The sequence below is a fragment of the Schistocerca serialis genome, chromosome 10, assembly GCF_023864345.2.
Source record: "Schistocerca serialis cubense isolate TAMUIC-IGC-003099 chromosome 10, iqSchSeri2.2, whole genome shotgun sequence".
Lineage (NCBI taxonomy): Eukaryota > Metazoa > Arthropoda > Insecta > Orthoptera > Acrididae > Schistocerca > Schistocerca serialis.
Window position 1 is genome coordinate 107,610,497 of NC_064647.1, and position 20,453 is coordinate 107,630,949.

At 43.6% G+C, this 20,453-nt stretch overlaps 1 protein-coding gene across 1 annotated transcript; it reads right to left on the reverse strand.

Annotated features, from left to right (window-relative positions):
* Positions 1-5,097: 5,097 nt before the first annotated feature.
* On the reverse strand, positions 5,098-20,094 carry LOC126424579 (homeobox protein Nkx-2.2-like; the record flags this gene model as incomplete). Its single annotated transcript, XM_050087322.1, has 4 exons — positions 20,004-20,094; positions 18,711-18,950; positions 8,789-9,052; positions 5,098-5,183 (listed from the first exon to the last, which is right to left on the reverse strand). Coding segments are annotated over exons 1-4 (681 nt in total), but the record flags the coding sequence as incomplete, so codon positions are not given.
* Positions 20,095-20,453: the final 359 nt, after the last annotated feature.

Genomic DNA, 20,453 nt, shown 5'->3' on the forward strand with positions numbered 1-20,453 from the left:
AGGAGCATTACGATGTAACGATCAGAAGCATAGGCTGTTGAATCCAAAATTAATAAAAGATTAATGGCGACCATCATGTACATTAAGAGATGGTGTCCAGGGAAATACAGGCAGGAAAGGGTCAGAAACAGTCATGAGGAAGAAAATGGATGTCAGAAGTTATGCTACGGATTTTGTGGAAGGAAAATTATTTACATGGCAATGACATACTAGAAGCATGTGAGAGGAGAGACCCACAACGGATCATGGAATGGGTTCCACCAGGAATTCAAACATTAATTAGAAGAAGAAATATTGAAGAAAATTTGTGAAGATAGGCACAAATCCAGAAGGAAAATTAAATTACTAGAAACTAAATACATAGTAAAAGTGCGAATAATAATAACAAATTGTGAGGTCTACTTCAGGAAAAAAAAACAGTTATTCCTGAGCTTTTTTGCTACTTACAAGGAAAAAACACAATGGATGGCTCTATGTAGTGCCTTATCAATATCGTTTGACCTTTTGTATGTACATATTTTTGATACCAATAAATGCTGATGTTCTGAAATGTTTTTGATGCACTTTTCGTATTGCTATACTTGTTGACATTTTACCATATCATTTAACCAAGAACATCAGTTATGAAGTTCGCTTTGGCCATTAACAAACTTATCATTGCTAGTTCCGTAATTTTGATGCTATGTCGACGGACATCTAGGGAGTAATCGGCTTCAGCAGAGGACCATTGATTTTTTTTTTTCGGGCGGGGGGGAGGGGATGGGAGGGGGAGGAGAGGCAACCTAGGGCCCAAACAAACGTCGATTTTAGCGGTGTGTAGCTTATCTAAAAATTCACATTACACGCCGTTTGGCCTTATTTTGGCAGAAAAGAGAGTGGAACTAAAGATTGCATCCCACCATTAGAAACCCACTGGTTTCGAAAATTTCAGGCGAGCAGTCATTTGTTAACTACGTTGGTATGGAAGCGTGAACTCCTTCCCACTTAGTTATATCTGATAGGTATCAAAGATAACTCATTCTTCGAGTATCAGAAAAAAGAAGGAGACATAAACCACTTGCTGGATTCCTGCAGTTCCTTGTGAGAATGAAAATGGCCCTCCAACAAGTGCCCCATCTTGTGACATGAGTTTACTCACATACACCAATCCCTCTCTGATTTTATACGAATTCGAAACTTGTGTTAATGAAATTTTGTGTGTTACCAGTAGTTCCTCAAAAATTTTATGCGCCAGATGTGTGTTGACCATTGGCCAATAATCCGGTGGTCACCATGTTTCTATCAGGCAGTGCGGAGTCAATCAGTCTGATCAAGCAGAAGAGATCGTATGAGGTAATATGAAATGGTAAAACCACATGTTGATGATGCACAAAGTAAAATTATTGTAATAAAGCTACATAATCATCCAAGAGGATGCGGAAAATTTTGCACAGCAGAAAGGTAGTGAGTCCAACAGTCGCAGAGCTAAAGACGCAGTGAGCCGTTTGGTCCACTACTTGAGAGTTAACGATGAAGGAAATCAGCTAATCAGCTATTATGCTGAGAGAATGGTAACGAAGGTTCCGAAACCAGGTCGTTCCAGTGCATCATAACTTAAAATGGAGTGTAAGTTTTTCATTTTACTAAATGTTGTTTCGTTATACTTTGACCGTTTTGTGACAAGTGTGTTGCATTTCATGACTACTTCCACTCTGTTTTTATGTATAGTTTATGTAGACAACTGTATGCATTGCTAATTATCTTTTCGCCCTATAATGAGAACTCAGATTATGACAAACGCTTAATTCCACCATTTCTGCAAAATGCTCTGGGGAGCGGGTTAGGGACAGGTGAATCCAATCCTTGCTCACTCCGTACCCATCTTCGTCACTAGTGATGGTGAAGAACAATTTATACCGGTGAGAAATAAAATACCGAAAGTAAAGACAGAAAACCGTCTATGTTCAAACGAAAGAAATATATATATTATATATATATATATATATATATATAGATTTGTTGATCACATTCGAATCGAACAAATACAGTACAAAACAGTAAAAATTAATAAAAAAACATTTGTTGCACACTATTGACTATTCGCACGCCGAACAGTGTGCCGTATAAAAATGATAAGAAAAACAAAAATAATAAAAAGAACAATAACAAGAAAAATATAAATGAAGATTAAAGCGCGTAGTGTCCCATCGCAAAGACGACCACCGCTCACGTGTGAAAGAAAGAAGGAAAGAGAGAGAGAGAGAGAAAGAGAGAGAGAGAGAGAGAAGGCAAGAAAAATTAAAGAAATATTAAACCCCAAAACTGCCAGTAAACAAAACCAAAACCAGGCTTCGTTACAATGTAGGACAAACCTACGTCATTGTTGTCCAACATCCGGGACGAACAAATGTACTAAAACATACATTGTTACTGCGGTACCTTGGTAGTGGCGCATCGTTTGTATAATAATACATATGTATATGTATAAACTGGGCATAATTGTTGTCCTCTCAGGACGAACAATTGGAACACACACAAAGTTAAGTGATGGGGGAATAGCTTCGCTTCGCCCCACTACAAACAGACGAAACACGACACAAACATTCACGCAAAATATTTACACCCTCACATAACACAGGGGCACGTCGCGCCATTGTCCACCCGTGGGACGAACGGCACGTGAGAGGAACGAGTTCACACGGTGCACACAGTCACACACGCTCTCATACATACACGAATATACACGTTCACACGATCAGGGGAACGCTGCACGTGTGACTAAGACGAACTTGACTTGAGATCTGGGGCGGTTCCTCTGAGATCCACAGCCGGTGAAGTCCTCGCTCCCACCTGCTGGCAGTTTTTGAACTCCGCTCTTCTTTATCTCCTTCACTTCCTCATCCTCGCTTCTTGTCTCTGCGCTCGACGAGTTGGCCGCTTCAAAACCGTGCTGTCCTGCTGAATGAATGACGATCTGACCTTGGAGAGGGCGTAAGTAGAACCATTTTCCACAACCATGGAAAGAAGTGGAGTCTGTTAAAGCTTTCTTTGAATTACAGCTATCTGTTTATCGTTAGCCACGAGACCATTCCAGTGCACGAATGTCGCAGTATTTCCACCGTACAGTCTTTAAGTTGTCTCCAGAATCAGTCCTGAAGCGAAATAAACGATTTTCTTTCAGTCGCATGAATCAAGGGAGCACTATTTCTCAACACAACAGAGCTATTCCCTACCTGTTGCTGCTCGGGATCATGCTAACATTTTCATTGTTTCCCACTGTTTACTGGATGTTGTTGAACTACTGAAAGATACGAGACGATTCCAGTCCACGAATGACGTACTGTTTCCACCACTCCGTCCAGCATGACTGAGTAGCACATATCTACAATGCTTCTCTGGTCTTTATAAAGTCGTCGAATTAATTTTACTTTATCGAGCTCGAAAATTCTTGCTGTAAGAAAATATGACATTTTCGCCATATTTTAGTCAGTTAAGTCAAGCAGTATCTCCGAAGGCAAATCATTAATTCACATCAGTTGTTTCTTGAGACAGCACTTCAGTTTTCGTCGTTTTCAGTTGTTCGTTGCTGGATTCTGCTGAATTTTTGAAATATACGAGACCAATCCAGTCCATGAATGACGTATTGTTTCCACCGTTTGGTACGGTAAGGTTGAGCAGCACATCTATAGAATGGTTCTCAGGACTTCGGGGTATCTTTGAATTGCTTAATTTTGTTTTAGGGAGCTGGAAAGTTATTCGTGCCTGTTCAGAACCACAGAGCTTTCACCAACTTTGAGCTGAGTAGATCAATCAAGAAGCACATCTAAAGGGAATAGAATTTTTCCTGCCCCTCATTTCTTGGATCACTGCAGCTGTTTGGCATTGCTCATTATTACAGTCAACTCTTTTCTTGTAAGCCGATATTTCATTTCTTTGTCAGCATCGAGAATGCTACGCGGAAATTTGTATCTTAATTAAAAGTCTCGAATCACATTGGCGTTGCTTCATCGCCTTACAAACTACCATATTTATCCTTCTTTGTTTTCTTTTTTCAAATTTTTGACCAAGGAAGGACAAATCCGATGAAAGCATCCACATTTTTGAGATGGAATGAAGCACTTTTTGTTCACAGACGGTATTGAGACTGTTGTACCAGAAGTTCTTTCGGAAGGCTGAACTCATGACGTCATGGAAACCGAGACCATTCATGTCCAGAAACAGCGCTTTCACCATCTTCCGGTAGTGCATATCAGGCAAGCAGGCAACTTTGCTAAGATTTTATTTTCCACTGTTCATTACTGTGATCCATTGCTTCTTTTAAGCCAATGTACATTTTTTTTTTCAACAAACGAGATTTATGTATGGCAGTTCTGTTTTCAGCTGACTCGTAATGAAAAGTCACTTATGACACGACATTGCTCCATCGTAACGTAAACGATGCCTCGTGAATTCTCAAAATTCGTCATTGAAGACGAACGGTTCTGAACAATGCAGCGAGATATGAATGTCAACTTGGCACCTGGCGTTCTCATAAGCTACTGAGGAGATGCAGTGATATCGGAGCGCTCAAAATGACGCGACAGATGTGGAAATCCATGTTGGTATGCAGTAGAGTATGAGAGAACGGTTCCGTAGCAAATCAATAAACGGAGACTACATCTGTGACGGTGATCAATTTTACGCCCACATGAGGATGGCTTCTTCGATGGGGAGCGTAGGTCGTACGGAATGCTGAAGAACTGAGGTGCCAGGCGTCATGGAAATACAGGTCTGTGTGCGGTGGAGTTTGGCAGTCTTGTAAAGATGGAGTGAATGGTCTCGTGGCAGTTTAACAGAGGTCTAGCGTCCATCCTGGTCAGGGCGTGGTCCACTGACGCGTAGAGTTGTTCTGTTCACTGGGCAGCGGCTGTGGGCTGTGGTGGAGGGTGCTTTGTACTGCTGTCTCGGAGAGCACGAAGCGGCCGCGGCGTCGACGTCTGCGTCAGAGGTTCACCACCAGGCGCGGTGGGGCGGCGGTGGCTGCAGCAGCGGCGCGTACTGCGGCGGCAGCTCCTGGGGGCCGGCCACGGCCTTGGCCGCCGCCCCCGCGGCGCCGCCACCCCCGCCACCCACGCAGGGCTTGCCGTCGCGCACCAGCACCGGCACCGCCACCCGCCGCGGCGACGGGACCGCCCCCGCGCCGCCCACGCCCGCCCCCGGAACACCTCCGGGTCCGCCGTCGTGCACGCAGCCTGCAACACGTGAGGACAGCTCTCTCAGAAATGGAGAAAAAAGACGCAACAGTCGTGTGTCTGACGTCAAAGCGTACAGTGTCAAACCCTGGTAGAGGGTAAGTGGAGATATACGGTGAAAATACTGCGTGATCAAAAAGTCAGTACAAATTTGAAAAATGAATAAATCCAGGAATAATGTAGACAGAGAGGTTCAAATTGACACACATGCTTGGAATGACATAGGGTTTTATTAGAACCAAAAAAAAATACAAAAGTTCAGATGGCGCTTCATCTGATCAGAATACACTACTGGCCATTAAAATTGCTACACCAAGAAGGAATGCAGATGACGGGCTTATACGATGCATACAAAAAACAAAAGGGGGCAATAGCACTGGAGGAGTTCGGATTGAACAAGGTGTACGATAGCGATGCACCCTTTAACTCCTACTGTTCGGTCTGTACGTTGAAGGAGCAATGATGGAAATAAACGAAAGGGTCTAAGAGTGGGATTAAAACAGGATGAAAAAATATCAGTGATATGATTTGCTGATGAAACTGCTATCTTCAGTTATGATGAGGAAGAGTTATGACATATGTTGAATAGAATGAACAGTCTAATGAGTAGAGAATGTGGAATGAGAAAAACGGAAGAAAAACAGGAGTGATGAGAAGTAGCAGAAATGAAAACCGAGAGAAGCTCAAGTTAAAAGTTGATGATCACGTAGTAGACAAAGTCAAGGAATTGTGCTACCTTTGAAGCAAAATAAACCATAATACATTAAGCAAGTGTGACATAAAAGCAGATTAGCACAAACAAAAAGGGCATTCCTGTCAAAAGGAAGTATATTGATATCAGTCATAGGCCTTAATTCAAGGAAGATATTTTTGAGAACGTATATTTGGAGTACAGCATTGTATGGCGGTAAATCGTGGACTGTGGGAAAGCGAAAACAGAAGTGGTTCGAACTGTTTCACATGTGGTGCTACAAAAGAACGTTGAAAATCAGATGGACTGGTAAGGTAAGAGATTAGGAGGTTCTCTGCAGTATCGGAGGATAAAGGAACGAATTGAAAATACCGACAAGAAGAACTGACAGTATAACGGGATATGTGCTAAAACATCATGGAATATTCTCCTTAGTGCTAGACGTAGCTGTAGAGGTTAAAACTATAGAGGAAGACAGAGACTGGAAAATATGCAACAAATAATTGAGGTTGACACAGAGGTGAACGTGTGGGGGGACTGCATCGAACCAGGCAGGAGATTGATTACTCAACAAGTAAGTGAGTGAGAGTTTCAGAAGAAACAAGGTAGAGGATATTAAAGACAAAAACAAAAAGGCCAGAGCAAAAAATTAGTGACAGAGATAAAAAGGAAAGAGGGAGAGTTTTAGAAAACGGTATAAGATATTACAGACAGACAGAGAGAAAGGAGAGAAAGAGAAGGAAATAGAGGCAAGAATTAGAGATGAAAGACAGAGTGACAGAGAGAGAGGAAAAAGGAAAAATGAAGAAGTTTTAGAGGAAAGCGTTTGAGGAGAGTATAGAGAGAGAGAGAGAGAGAGAGAGAGAGAGAGAGAAAGAGAGAGAGAAACAAAAGAGTTTAAGGAAATGAATTCGAAAGTAAAGTTCTATGTACTGACTTGGCAGAAAATCCTAAGAAATTTTGGTCTCATGTACAAGCGGTAGGTGGATCAAAACAAAATGTCCAGACACTTTGTGACCGAAATGGTACTGAAACAGAGGATGACAGACTAAAGGCCAAAATACTAAATGTCTTTTTCCAAAGCTGTTTCACAGAGGATGGCTGCACTGTAGTTCCTTGTCTAGATTGTCGCACAGATGACAAAATGGTAGATATCGAAATAGACGACAGAGGGATAGAGAAACAATCAAAATCGCTCAAAAGAGGAAAGGCCGCTGGACCTGACGGGATACCAGTTCGATTTTACACAGAGTACGCGAAGGAACTTGCCCCCCTTCTTGCAGCGGTGTACCGTAGGTCTCTAGAAGAGCGTAGCGTTCCAAAAGATAGGAAAAGGGCACAGGTCATCCCCGTTTTCAAGAAGGGACGTCGAACAGATGTGCAGAACTATAGACCTATATCTCTAACATCGATCAGTTGTAGAATTTTGGAGCTCGTATTATGATCGAGTATATTGACTTCTCTGGAGACTAGAAATCTACTCTGTAGGAATCAGCATGGGTTTCGAAAAAGACGATCGTGTGAAACCCAGCCACGCGCTATTCGTCCACGAGACTCAGAGGGCCATAGACACGGGGTCACAGGTAGATGTCGTGTTTCTTGACTTCCGCAAGGCGTTCGATACAGTTCCCCACAGTCGTTTAATGAACAAAGTAAGAGCATATGGACTACCAGACCAATTGTGCGATTGGATTGAAGAGTTCCTAGATAACAGAACGCAGCATGTCATTCTCAATGGAGAGAAGTCTTCCGAAGTAAGAGTGATTTCAGGTATGCCGCAGGGGAGTGTCGTAGGACCGTTGCTATTCACAATGTACATAAATGACCTTGTGGATGACATCGGAAGTTCACTGAGGCTTTTTGCGAATGATTCTGTGGTATATCGAGAGGTTGTAACAATGGAAAATTGTACTGAAATGCAGGAGGATCTGCAGCGAATTGACGCATGGTGCAGGGAATGGTAATTGAATCTCAATGTAGACAAGTGTAATGTGCTGCGAATACATAGAAAGAAATATCCCTTATCATTTAGGTACAATATAGCAGGTCAGCAACTGGAAGCTGTTAATTCCATAAATTATCTGGGAGTAGGCATTAGGAGTGATTTAAAATGGAATAATCATATAAAGTTGATCTTCGGTAAAGCAGATGCCAGGCTGAGATTCATTGGAAGAATCCTAAGGAAAAGCAATCCGAAAACAAAGGAAGTAGGTTACAGTACGCTTGTTCGGCCACTGCTTGAATACTCCTCAGCAGTGTGGGATCCGTACCAGATAGGGTTGATAGAAGAGATAGAGAAGATCCAACGGAGAGCAGCGCGCTTCGTTACAGGATCATTTAGTAATCGCGAAAGCGTTACGGAGATGACAGATAAACTCCAGTGGAAGACTCTGCAGGAGAGACGCACAGTAGCTCGGTACGGGCTTTTGTCGAAGTTTCGAGAACATACCTTCACCGAGGAGTCAAGCAGTATATTTGTCCCTCCTACGTATATCTCGCGAAGAGACCACGAGGATAAAATCAGAGAGATTAGAGCCCACACAGAGGCAAACAGACAATCCTTCTTTCCACGAATAATACGAGACTGGAATAAAAAGGAGAAGCGATAGAGGTACTCAAGGTACCCTCCGCCACACACTGTCAGGTGGCTTGGGGAGTATGGATGTAGATGTAGAAAGAGAGAGGGAGGAAAATGAATGAGTGAGGATGCTGGTGAAGGAAGAAAGAGACAAAGACAAAAGCAAAAGTTAGAGGAAATGAAAGAGAGATGAAGGAGACTGGAAGAGTTAGGATATTGGCGGAGGAAAAGAGAGGAGATTAGGGGGAGAGGGAGAGGAGGTGAGGGCAAGAGGAGCAGGCAGGCAGGCAGTGTACACACCTTGCTGGCCCTTCTCCTGCTGGGCGCGCTTGGTCTTGTAGCGGTGGTTCTGGAACCAGATCTTGACCTGGGTGGGCGTCAGGCGGATGATGGAGGCGAGGTGCTCGCGCTCGGGCGCCGACAGGTAGCGCTGCTGGCGGAAGCGGCGCTCCAGCTCGTACGTCTGCGCCTTGCTGAACAGCACCCGCCGCTTGCGCTTCTTCTGCTGCGGCTGCTGCGCTGGCTGGCCGCCGGCCGCGCCCTCGCCGCCGGCCTGCGCGCCCTGCTCCTCACCTGTTGGGGAACCCCAAACACACCAGGTCAGGGGCGTCTTCGTTGTCAGTAGCCCTAAAAGTGCGACTAAAAAGCTCTATATCTCGGACTGACACTCTGTCAAATATAAACCTGGTACCCAGTCGAGTGGATAGAGGTTCAGGGCACTCTCTTGTCCTAGGGGTGGGAAATTGCCCCTAAATGCGGAAGAATCAGCAATGATCAACGACATGAGGATGCAGAAGGCAATGGAAACCACTGCATTAAAGACACGTAACGTGTATCCACAGGACATGTTGCCTGTAATTGAAGAAGTGTCATGATGATCTCTCCATTGGCAAAAGATTCCGGAATACTTCCCCATTCGGATCTCCGGGAGGGGACTGCCAAGGGGGAGGTTACCATGAGAAAAAGATTGAATAATCAACGAAAGGATAACGTTCTACGAGTCGGGGCGTGGAATGTCAGAAGCTTGAACGTGGTAGGGAAACTAGAAAATCTGAAAAGGGAAATGCAAAGGCTCAATCTATATATAGTATGGGTCAGTGAAGTGGAAGGAAGACAAGGATTTCTGGTCAGATGAGTATCGGGTAATATCAACAGCAGCAGAAAATGGTATAACAGGTGTAGGATTCGTTATGAATAGGAAGGTAGGGCAGAGGGTGTGTTACTGTGAACAGTTCAGTGACCGGGTTGTTCTAATCAGAATCGACAGCAGACCAACACCGACAACGATAGTTCAGGTATACATGCCGACGTCGCAAGCTGAAGATGAACAGATAGAGAAAGTGTATGAGGATATTGAAAGGGTAATGCAGTATGTAAATGGGGACGAAAATCTAATAGTCATGGGCGACTCGAATGCAGTTGTAGGGGAAGGAGTAGAAGAAAAGGTTACAGGAGAATATGGGCTTGGGACAAGGAATGAAAGAGGAGAAAGACTAATTGAGTTCTGTAACAAGTTTCAGCTAGTAATAGCGAATACCCTGTTCAAGAATCACAAGAGGAGGACGTATACTTGGAAAAGGCCGGGAGATACGAGAAGATTTCAATTAGATTACATCATGGTCAGACAGAGATTCCGAAATCGGATACTGGATTGTAAGGCGTACACAGGAGCAAATATAGACTCAGATCACAATATAGTAGTGATGAAGAGTAGGCTGAAGTTCAAGACATTAGTCAGGAAGAATCAATACGCAAAGAAGTGGGATACGGAAGTACTAAGGAATGACGAGATACGTTTGAAGTTCTTTAACGGTATAGATACAGCAATAAGGAATAGCGCAGTAGGCAGTACAGTTGAAGAGGAATGGACATCTCTAAAAAGGGCCATCACAGAAGTTGGGAAGGAAAACATAGGTACAAAGAAGGTAGCTGCGAAGAAACCATGGGTAACAGAAGAAATACCTCAGTTGATTGATGAAAGGAGGAAGTACAAACATGTTCCGGGAAAATCGGGAATACAGAAATACAAGTCGCTGAGGAATGAAATAAATAGGAAGTGCAGGGAAGCTAAGACGAAATGGCTGCAGGAAAAATGTGAAGACATCGAAAAAGATATGATTGTCGGAAGGACAGACTCAGCATACAGGAAAGTCAAAACAACCTTTGGTGACATTAAAAGCAACGGTGGTAACATTAAGAGTGCTACGGGAATTCCACTGTTAAATGCAGAGGAGAGAGCAGATAGGTGGAAAGAATACATTGAAAGCCTCTATGAGGGTGAAGATTTGTCTGATGTGATAGAAGAAGAAACAGGAATCGATTTTGAAGAGATAGGTGATCCAGTATTAGAATCGGAATTTAAAAGAGCTTTGGAGGACTTACGGTCAAACAAGGCAGAAGGGATAGATAACATTCCATCAGAATTTCTAAAATCATTGGGGGAAGTGGCAACAAAACGACTATTCACGTTGGTGTGTAGAATATATGAATCTGGCGACATACCATCTGACTTTCGGAAAAGCATCATCCACACAGTTCCGAAGACCGCAAGAGCTGACAAGTGCGAGAATTATCGCACAATCAGATTAACAGCTCATGCATCGAAGCTGCTTACAAGAATAATATACAGAAGAATGGAAAAGAAAATGGAGAATGCGCTAGGTGACGATCAGTTTGGCTTTAGTAAAGGGACGAGAGAGGCAATTCTGACGTTACGGCTAATAATGGAAGCAAGGCTAAAGAAAAATCAAGACACTTCCATAGGATTTGTCGACCTGGAAAAAGCATTCGACAATATAAAATGATGCAAGCTGTTCGAGATTCTGAAAAAAGTAGGGGTAAGCTATAGGGAGAAACGGGTCATATACAACATGTACAACAACCAAGAGGGAATAATAAGAGTGGACGATCAAGAACGAAGTGCTCGTATTAAGAAGGGAGTAAGACAAGGCTGTAGCCTTTCGCCCCTACTCTTCAATCTGTTCAAATGGTTCAAATGGCTCTGAGCACTATGGGACTCAACTTCTGAGGTCATTAGTCCCCTAGAACTTAGAACTAGTTAAACCTAACTAACCTAAGGATATCACAAACATCCATGCCCGAGGCAGGATACGAACCTGCGACCGTAGCGGTCTTGCGGTTCCAGACTGTAGCGCCTTTAACCGCACGGCCACTTCGGCCGGCCTCTTCAATCTGTACATCGAGGAAGCAATGATGGAAATAAAAGAAAGGTTCAGGAGTGGAATTAAAATACAAGGTGAAAGGATATCAATGATACGATTCGCTGATGATATTGCTACCCTGACTGAAAGTGAAGAAGAATTAAATGATCTGCTGAACGGAATGAACAGTCTAATGAGTACACAGTATGGTTTGAGAGTAAATCGGAGAAAGACGAAGGTAATGAGAAGTAGTAGAAATGAGAACAGCGAGAAACTTAACATCAGGATTGATGGTCACGAAGTCAATGAAGTTAAGGAATTCTGCTACCTAGGCAGTAAAATAACCAATGACAGATGGAGCAAGGAGGACATCAAAAGCAGACTCCCTATGGCAAAAAAGGCATTTCTGGCCAAGAGAAGTCTACTAATATCAAATACCGGCCTTAATTTGAGGAAGAAATTTCTGAGGATGTACGTCTGGAGTACAGCATTGTATGGTAGTGAAACATGGACTGTGGGAAAACCGGAACAGAAGAGAATCGAAGCATTTGAGATGTGGTGCTATAGACGAATGTTGAAAATTAGGTGGACTGATAAGGTAAGGAATGAGGAGGTTCTGCGCAGAATCGGAGAGGAAAGGAGTATGTGGAAAACACTGATAAGGAGAAGGGACAGGATGAAAGGACATCTGCTAAGACATGAGGGAATGACTTCCATGGTACTAGAGGGAGCTGTAGAGGGCAAAAACTGTAGAGGAAGACAGAGATTGGAATATGTCAAGCAAATAATTGAGGAGGTAGGTTGCAAGTGCTACTCTGAGATGAAGAGGTTAGCACAGGAATGGAATTCGTGGCGGGCCGCATCAAACCAGTCAGTAGACTGATGACCAAAAAAAAAAATAAAAAATAAAAAAACCCAGTCGAACACGAAGATTAAATCTGACGTCCGTCGTCCATACATAACCTGATCTGCCTCATCCTTAAGCCGTCGGCACACGGACCGTGCATCGGAACGTAGAGCGTTGGGCGTGCCGAGTTTATGACGTCATACCGTGGAACAGCACGTTCGGCAGTCTTTCCGAACGTGCAGAGCAATATCTGGCATGTCAGATATTCTGAGCGTGCGTCTGAGCGTTGACCAATGAGATGGCACAACGTCACAAGCATGCCGTCTCCCTTAGTACTGAGTTGTGACGCGCCATATTGGCGTTCATTTCAAGCCTATATGAATATATGCCGTTTCTGAGCACCAGCAAATTGAGAATCACTGGAAAACCCGTTGTTAGTTGTGTGATTCGTTCCAATAAAATTATGAGAAACATCATATTCGTGGCAAAAGAATTATTGTAACCCGCGTATTATGAGAGTAGGCTATTTGAAGGCAGAGACATACTGAAGATCCACCAAAAACGCATTGTTCTTGGTACAATTTGTTATAATTAAATTTCATTTAGTAACATAATTATCTACGATTAACGATTTTAGCAAGCGTAAAACAATATGATTAAGTAAACAGAGGTAGATAGGGTTTTAGTGTAATGGGTAGCGTCTCTGTACAATAAGAGCTTATTGTTAGGGCGGTGGTTCGCGTCTTAATACTTCCAAAATTTTTTCTTAACATTGGCGTTTATTAGGTTCTGATACTTTATTATTAGTTTAATATCAGTATATGCTATAATATTTGATGTTATGTAAGTATAAGTTCACCTTTTTTTGAGGGGTGAGTTTGTTCGATTGGCTTAAACTACAGGACAGCTTGAGCTACTTGTATAAAGATATTTTGCTCCTGTTTCTTTTACGCTCCGTAATTCACATGCTGCAAAGATTCTGCTACTGGGTAGGAACAGTGATGAAATAAGACTGACCTTGGGCTTTTACTAAAATGTGGGAATGATGAAATAATGTTTATTGTATGCAGAGAAGTATTCCAAGTTTGTACCGCACTGTTTGTAATGGAACTTTTATAAGCCTGTGTCCTTACTGATTGGACATGGTACTCTCCTTTTCGTGGACGATGGACGAAATATACGTTTTAAGAACTAACGTGGGAATTTTACGCGCGCCTGTTGAGTAAACAGTGTGATTTACGAACTACTAGAAACATCCTTCAACTGCCGCTGCAGTGCGTTGCGTTCGCGTATACAACGTTGAGGCCAACGTACCGTGTGCACAAGTCGCATCGTTCCTGAGCATTCAGCAGCACGTTGAACTTGGCACGCTCAACGTTAACGTCCGACAGCACGGTCCGTGTGCCGACGGCTTAAACCCACGCCAATGTAACGCGGACATCCACTGCTCCAATCATTCATTCCAGATCCTAGAACGACACTCTTTCTGCGTCCAACTACCTGCACCCACTCGTCACTTGTACCACTTATACGTCTCCTCCGACACCTAGGATATCTTAAATATTTTCAATATTTCGTGGCCCTGTCAGCAACTGTATAAATGTTGTTGTTGTTGTGGTCTTCAGTCCTGAGACTGGTTTGATACAGCTCTCCATGCTACTCTATCCTGTCCAAGCTTCTTCATCCCCCAGTACCTACTGCAGCCTACATCCTTCTGAACCTGCTTAGTGTATTCATCTCTTGGTCTCCCTCTTCGATTTTTACCCTACACGCTGCCCTCCAATACTAAATTGGTGATCCCTTGATGCCTCAGAATATGTCCTACCAACCGATCCCTTCTTCTTGTCAAGTTGTGCCACAAACTCCTCGTCTCCCCAATTCTATTCAATACCTCCTCATTAGTTACGTGATCTATCCATCTAATGTTCAGCATTTTTCTGTAGCACCACATTTCGAAAGCTTCTATTCTCTTCTTGTTCGAACTATTTATCGTCCATGTTTCACTTCCATACATGGCTACACTCCATACAAATAATTTCAGAAACGACTTCCTGACAAATCTATACTCGATGTTAACAAATTTCTCTTCTTCAGAAACGCTTTCCTTGCCATTGCCAGTCTACATTTTACATCCTCTATACTTCGACCATCGTGAGTTATTTTGCTCCCCAAATAGCAAAACTCCTTAATACTTTAAGTGTCTTATTTCCTAATCTAATTCCCTCGGCAGCACACGACTTAATTGGACTACATTCAATTATCCTCGTTTTACTTTTGTTGATGTTCATCTTATGTCCTTCTTTCAAGACACTGTCCATTCTGTTCAAGTGCTCTTCCAAGTCCTTTGCTGTGTCTGACAGAATTACGATGTCATCGGCGAACCTCAAAATTTTTATTTGTTCTCTATGGCTTTTAATACCTACTCCAAACTTTTCTTCTGTTTCCTTTAATGCTTGCTCAATATACAGATTGATAACATCGGAGATAGGCTGCAACCCTGTCTCACTCCCTCCCCAACCACTGCTTCTCTTTCATGCCCCTCGACTCTTATAACTGCCATCTGGTTTCTGTACAAATTGTAAATAGCTTTTCGCTCCCTGTATTTTACCCCTGTCACCTTTAGAAGTTGAAAGAGAGTATTCCAGTCAACATTGTCAAAAGCTTTCTCTAAGTCTACAAATGCTAGAAACGTTGGTTTGTCTTTTCTAAATCTAGCTTCTAAGATAAGTCGTAAGGTCAGTATTACCTCATGTGTTCCATCATTTCTACGGAATCCAAACTGATCTTCCCCGACGTCGGCTTCTACCAGTTTTTCCATTCGTCTGTAAACAATTCGCGTTCGTATTTTGCAGCTATGACTTATTAAACTGGTAGTTCGGTAATTTTCACATCTGTCAACACCTGCTTTCCTTAGGATTGGAATTATTATATTCTTCTTGAAGTCTGAGGGTATTTCCCTGTGTCATACATTTTGCTCACAAAATGGTAGAGTTTTGTCAGGACTGGCTCTCCCAAGGCTGCCAGTAGTTCTAATGGAATGTTGTCTACTCCCGGGGCCTTGTTTAGATTTAGGTCTTTCAGTGCTCTGTCAAGTATCAAATCTCCCATTTCATCTTCATCTACATCCTCTTCCATTTCCAAAATATTGTCTTCAAGTACATCGCCCTTGTATAGACCCTCTATATACTCCTTCCACCTTTCTGCTTTCCCTAGGTTTCCATCTGAGCTCTTGATACTCATACACGTGGCTCTCTTTTCTCCAAAGGTCTCTTTAATTTTCCTGTAGGCAGTATCTGTCTTAACCCTAGTGAGATAAGCCTCTACATCCTTCCATTTGTCCTCTAGCCATCCCGGCCTTTAATTTTAATTTTAAAAACCAACAGCCTCAGTTGCAAAGTTTAGCTAGATTTACCTAGGTTTCAGTCGGGATAACCCAACATTCTTTAGAATAAGAGTAACTACCGTTTGTCCATAGTGGACATCGTCAAGGTAAAACTATAAATCCATAAATTATCGTCAGACTGTAAAAAATTATCTGAAACTGCCTCGGCCCCATTTCGCGACGGCAGAGCAGCGGACACAAGCGCTTTACTGGAACTCCAGTACAGCACTCGTGGCTGCCGCATTGCGGTCGCGATGTGTGGCCGAGGCAGCTTCAGATAATTTTTTACAATCTGACGATAATTTATGGATTTATAGCTTTAGCTTGACGCCGGCCGGTGGTGGCCGAGCGGTTCTAGGCGCTTCAGTCTCGCACCGCGCGACCGCTACAGTAGCAGGTTCGAATCCTGCCTCGGGCATGGGTGTGTGTGATGTCCTTAGGTTAGTTAGGTTTAAGTAGTTCTAAGTCCTAGGGGACTGATGAACTCAGCTGATAAGTCCCATAGTGCTCAGAGCCATTTGAACCATTTTTAGCTTGACGATGTCCTCTATGGACAAACGGTAGTTACTTTTATTCTGAAGACGGTTGGGTTATACCGACTGAAACCTAGGTAAATCTAGCTAAACTTTGTTCGATGGGATTCATGTCGGTTGATCTGGGTGGCCAAATCATTTGTTCAAATCGTTCAGAATATTCTTCAAACCAATCGCGACAGTTGTGACCTGGTGACGTGATTGGGAACATGACTGGCTGCAAGTTGTCTCCAAGTAGGCGAACGTAACCATTTCCAGGCAGTGGTCCATCCAGTTGGGAAAGAGGACTCAGTCCATTCCATGCAAATACGGGCCTCACCATTATGGAGCCATCACCATCTCGGACGGTGCCCTGTTTACAACTTAGGTCCATAGCTTCGTGGGATCTCCACCACTCTCGAATCCTACCATCAGCTCTCACCAACTGAAATCTGGACTTAGCAAAGGCACTCGCGTCGGTCGTCTGTTGCCACAGCACATTAACGCCAAATTTCGCCACGCTGTCCTAACAGATACCTTTTTCTGCGGTTATTTCACGCAATGTTGCTTGTCTGTTGGCATCGACGACTGTACGCCGCTGCATTGCTCGTCGTTAGTGCTCATGACCGAAATTTGATATTCTCGGCACACTCTTGACACTGTGAATCTACGAATATTAAATTCCCTTACGATTTCCAAAATGGAATCTCCCATCCCGTGCGTCTAGCTCCAACTGCCATCCCGCGTTGAAAGTCATTTAATACCCGTCGCGCGGCCATGATCACATCGCAAACCTTTTCACATGAATCACCTGACAAGGGAACCTCCCCATCGCACCCACCTCAGATTTAGTTATAAGTTGGCACAGTGGATAGGCCTTGAAAAACTGAACACAGATGAATCGAGAAATCAGGAAGAAGTTGTGTGGAACTACGCAAAAAATAAGCAAAATATACAAACTGAGTAGTCCATGTGCAACATAGGCAACATCAAGGATAACGTGAGGTCAGGAGCGCCGTGGTCCCGTGGTTAGCGTGAGCAGCTGCGGAGTGAGAGGTCCTTGGTTCAAGTCTTCCCTCAAGTGAAAAGTTTTCTTTATTTTCGCAAAGTTATGATCTGTCCGTTCGTTCATTGACGTCTCTGTTCACTGTAATACGTTTAGTGTCTGCATTTTGCGACCGCACCGCAAAACCGTGCGATTAGTAGACGAAAGGACGTGCCTCTCCAATGGGAACCGAAAACATTTGATCGCAAGGTCATAGGTCAACCGATTCCTCCACAGGAAAACACGTCTGATATATTCCATTCGACACTGATGACAGCATGTGCGTCACATGACAGGAATATGTTGTCGTCCCACCTAACTTGTACACTTGGCGAATAGGTGAAAAGATTCTCCTACCTTGCCCGATTTAGGTTTTCTTGTGGATGTGATAATCACTCCCAAAAAAGTGATGAAAACATAAGAGTTTGTCACATAAATTGCAACAAATGAATGCAACAGTTTCACAGTAGCACAATTTTCCCTGTGTTCTGTCAAAACATATGTTTTGTTTCGATGTTTGTTTAGGTGTAGCGTCCCCATACTACGGCGCAGTTACCTCGCATCGGACGGACGGACGGACAGATAATAATTGTCTGAAATTTAAAAAAATTAAACTTTTCACTCGAGGGAATACTTGAACCAAAGACCTCTCGTTCCGCAGCTGTTCACGCTAACCACAGGACCACGGCGCTCCCGAGCCAACATTAACCTTGATGTTACCTATCTTGCCTACGGACTACTCAGTTTGTATATTTTGCTTTTTTTTTTTTTTTTTTTTTTTTTTGATAGTTACACACAACTTCTTCCTGTTTTCTCGATTGATCTGTGTTCAGTTTGTGAAGGCCTATCGACTATGCCATCTTATAACTAAATATGAGGGGGGTGTGTTGGGGAGGTTCCCTTGTGAGTACCAGTGACAGCTACGCTAGTGCAATGCTCTTTCGTACTTTGTGTACGCGATACTATCGCCATTTGTATTTGTGAATATCGCTGTCCCGTGACTTTTGTCACCTCAGTGTGTAACTGCTTGAAACGTATCATTCACCCATGATTTCAGTGGCATTCCTTACATAGCAAGGAAAAGCGGTTGAGGAACAGAAACAAGAACGTAACAAACCTCGTATAACCCGAAAACTGGAGCTAAAATACAAAAACTACTGCCATCCTGGAATTCAGCGTTCCAAAACCTATAAAGACTGGTTATTTTTGTTGGTGTAACAATTTCATTGTTGGACAGTGTTATTCGTCCAGTGTCCTTAGTAGACAGGGGTTGGCAACACTGACCTGGGTGGGCGCCCGGCTGGTGGTGGTGCAGCCGCTCCGAGTCGCGGCTGTCGCCGTCCTCGTGAACATCCGGCGGAGCGCGCTGCAGTTGCGAGTCGGGGGCGGCGTCGTGGGGCGGCGGGGGCGGCGAGCCGTGCGCCTGTCCGTGGCCCTGCGTGCCCGGCGACGTGCTGTCCGGGCTCAGCTGCTGCGGGGGCGGCGGCACCGCGTGCGTCTGCTGGGGCACCGCCGCCAGCACACCTGCCGACACCGCGGCAAAAAAACTACTCAGTACATGCTGCTTACGAAAGAGTTTGCGAAGACAGACCTAAAATAGAGATAAATGATGTGTGTGAATGTAAAATCATTCGAAATACGAAGAAAGCGTAGGCTCCTGGATATGGTACTACGAGGGTATGCTGAAAAGTAATCGCCGCCCGGAACTAGCAGTGCAGTCTGATCCACTGCAGTCATATGGACTGTGCAGCTGGTCCCGGCAGAGGTTCGAGTCCTCACTCGGGCATGGGTGTGTGTATTTGTCCTTAGGATAATTTAGGTTAAGTAGTCTGTAAGCTTAGGGACTGATGACCTTTGCAGTTAAGTCCCATGAGATTTCACACACATTTTCTTTTCTTTCTTTCTTTCTTTTTTTTTTTTTTTTTTTGAAAAATAATCGCTCTGTATATTTTATGTGAAAACTCGTAAGGCTTTTTAAATAAAATAAACTTTATTAACATTCTACATCTTTATTCTTCAGAGCCGGCCGAAGTGGTCGTGCGGTTAAAGGCGCTGCAGTCTGGAACCGCAAGACCGCTACGGTCGCAGGTTCGAATCCTGCCTCGGGAATGGATGTTTGTGATGTCCTTAGGTTAGTTAGGTTTAACTAGTTCTAAGTTCTAGGGGACTAATGACCTCAGCAGTTGAGTCCCATAGTGCTCAGAGCCATTTGAACCATTTATCCTTCATGTGTACATATTTATTTCTCAACACAGTCACTCTGGCGACGAACACACTCTCCCCAATGAGAGGCCAGTTTGTTGATATCGTCATTCTTCTCCCCAATTCTATTCAATACCTTTTCATTTGTTATGTGATCTATCCATCTAATCTTCAGCATTCTTCTGTAGCACCACATTTCGAAAGCTTCTATTCTCTTCTTGTCCAGACTATTTATCGTCCATGTTTCACTTCCATACATGGCTACACTCCATACAAATACTTTCAGAAACGACTTCCTTGCACAGGATAGAGTAGCATGGAGAGCTGCAACAAAACAGCCTCTGGACTGAGGACCACAACAACAAACAATCTTACGGTGATGCCGTCTGAGCCAGATGCCTTCCTGGCGTCTAAGGATCTTAAACTGTTTCACAATCCCAGATACACTAAACACTATGTCAGCCATCCTTGCTTTCACAGTTGGTTCCCAACTCAAATTTAATGCGATACCTCGGCAACAGTCGATTTGCGGACACATGTTTTATACTAGAACAAATAAGGCCTCTGTCACAAATATTAAGTCAAAATTGACTAGGTTTCGACGCTACTATGAGCGACGTCTTCAGAATTAGACTAACTGTTCTAAAATGTGTTAGGTATACAATACATTAATAACCGTTGTACACAGTACGAGCAGCCCTTAGCGGCAGCATTGGGGAGGACGACGGTTCAATCCCGCGTCCGGCCATCCTGATTTAGGTTTTCCGTGATTTCCCTAAATCGCTCCAGGCAAATGCCGGGATGGTTCCTTCGAAAGGGCACAGC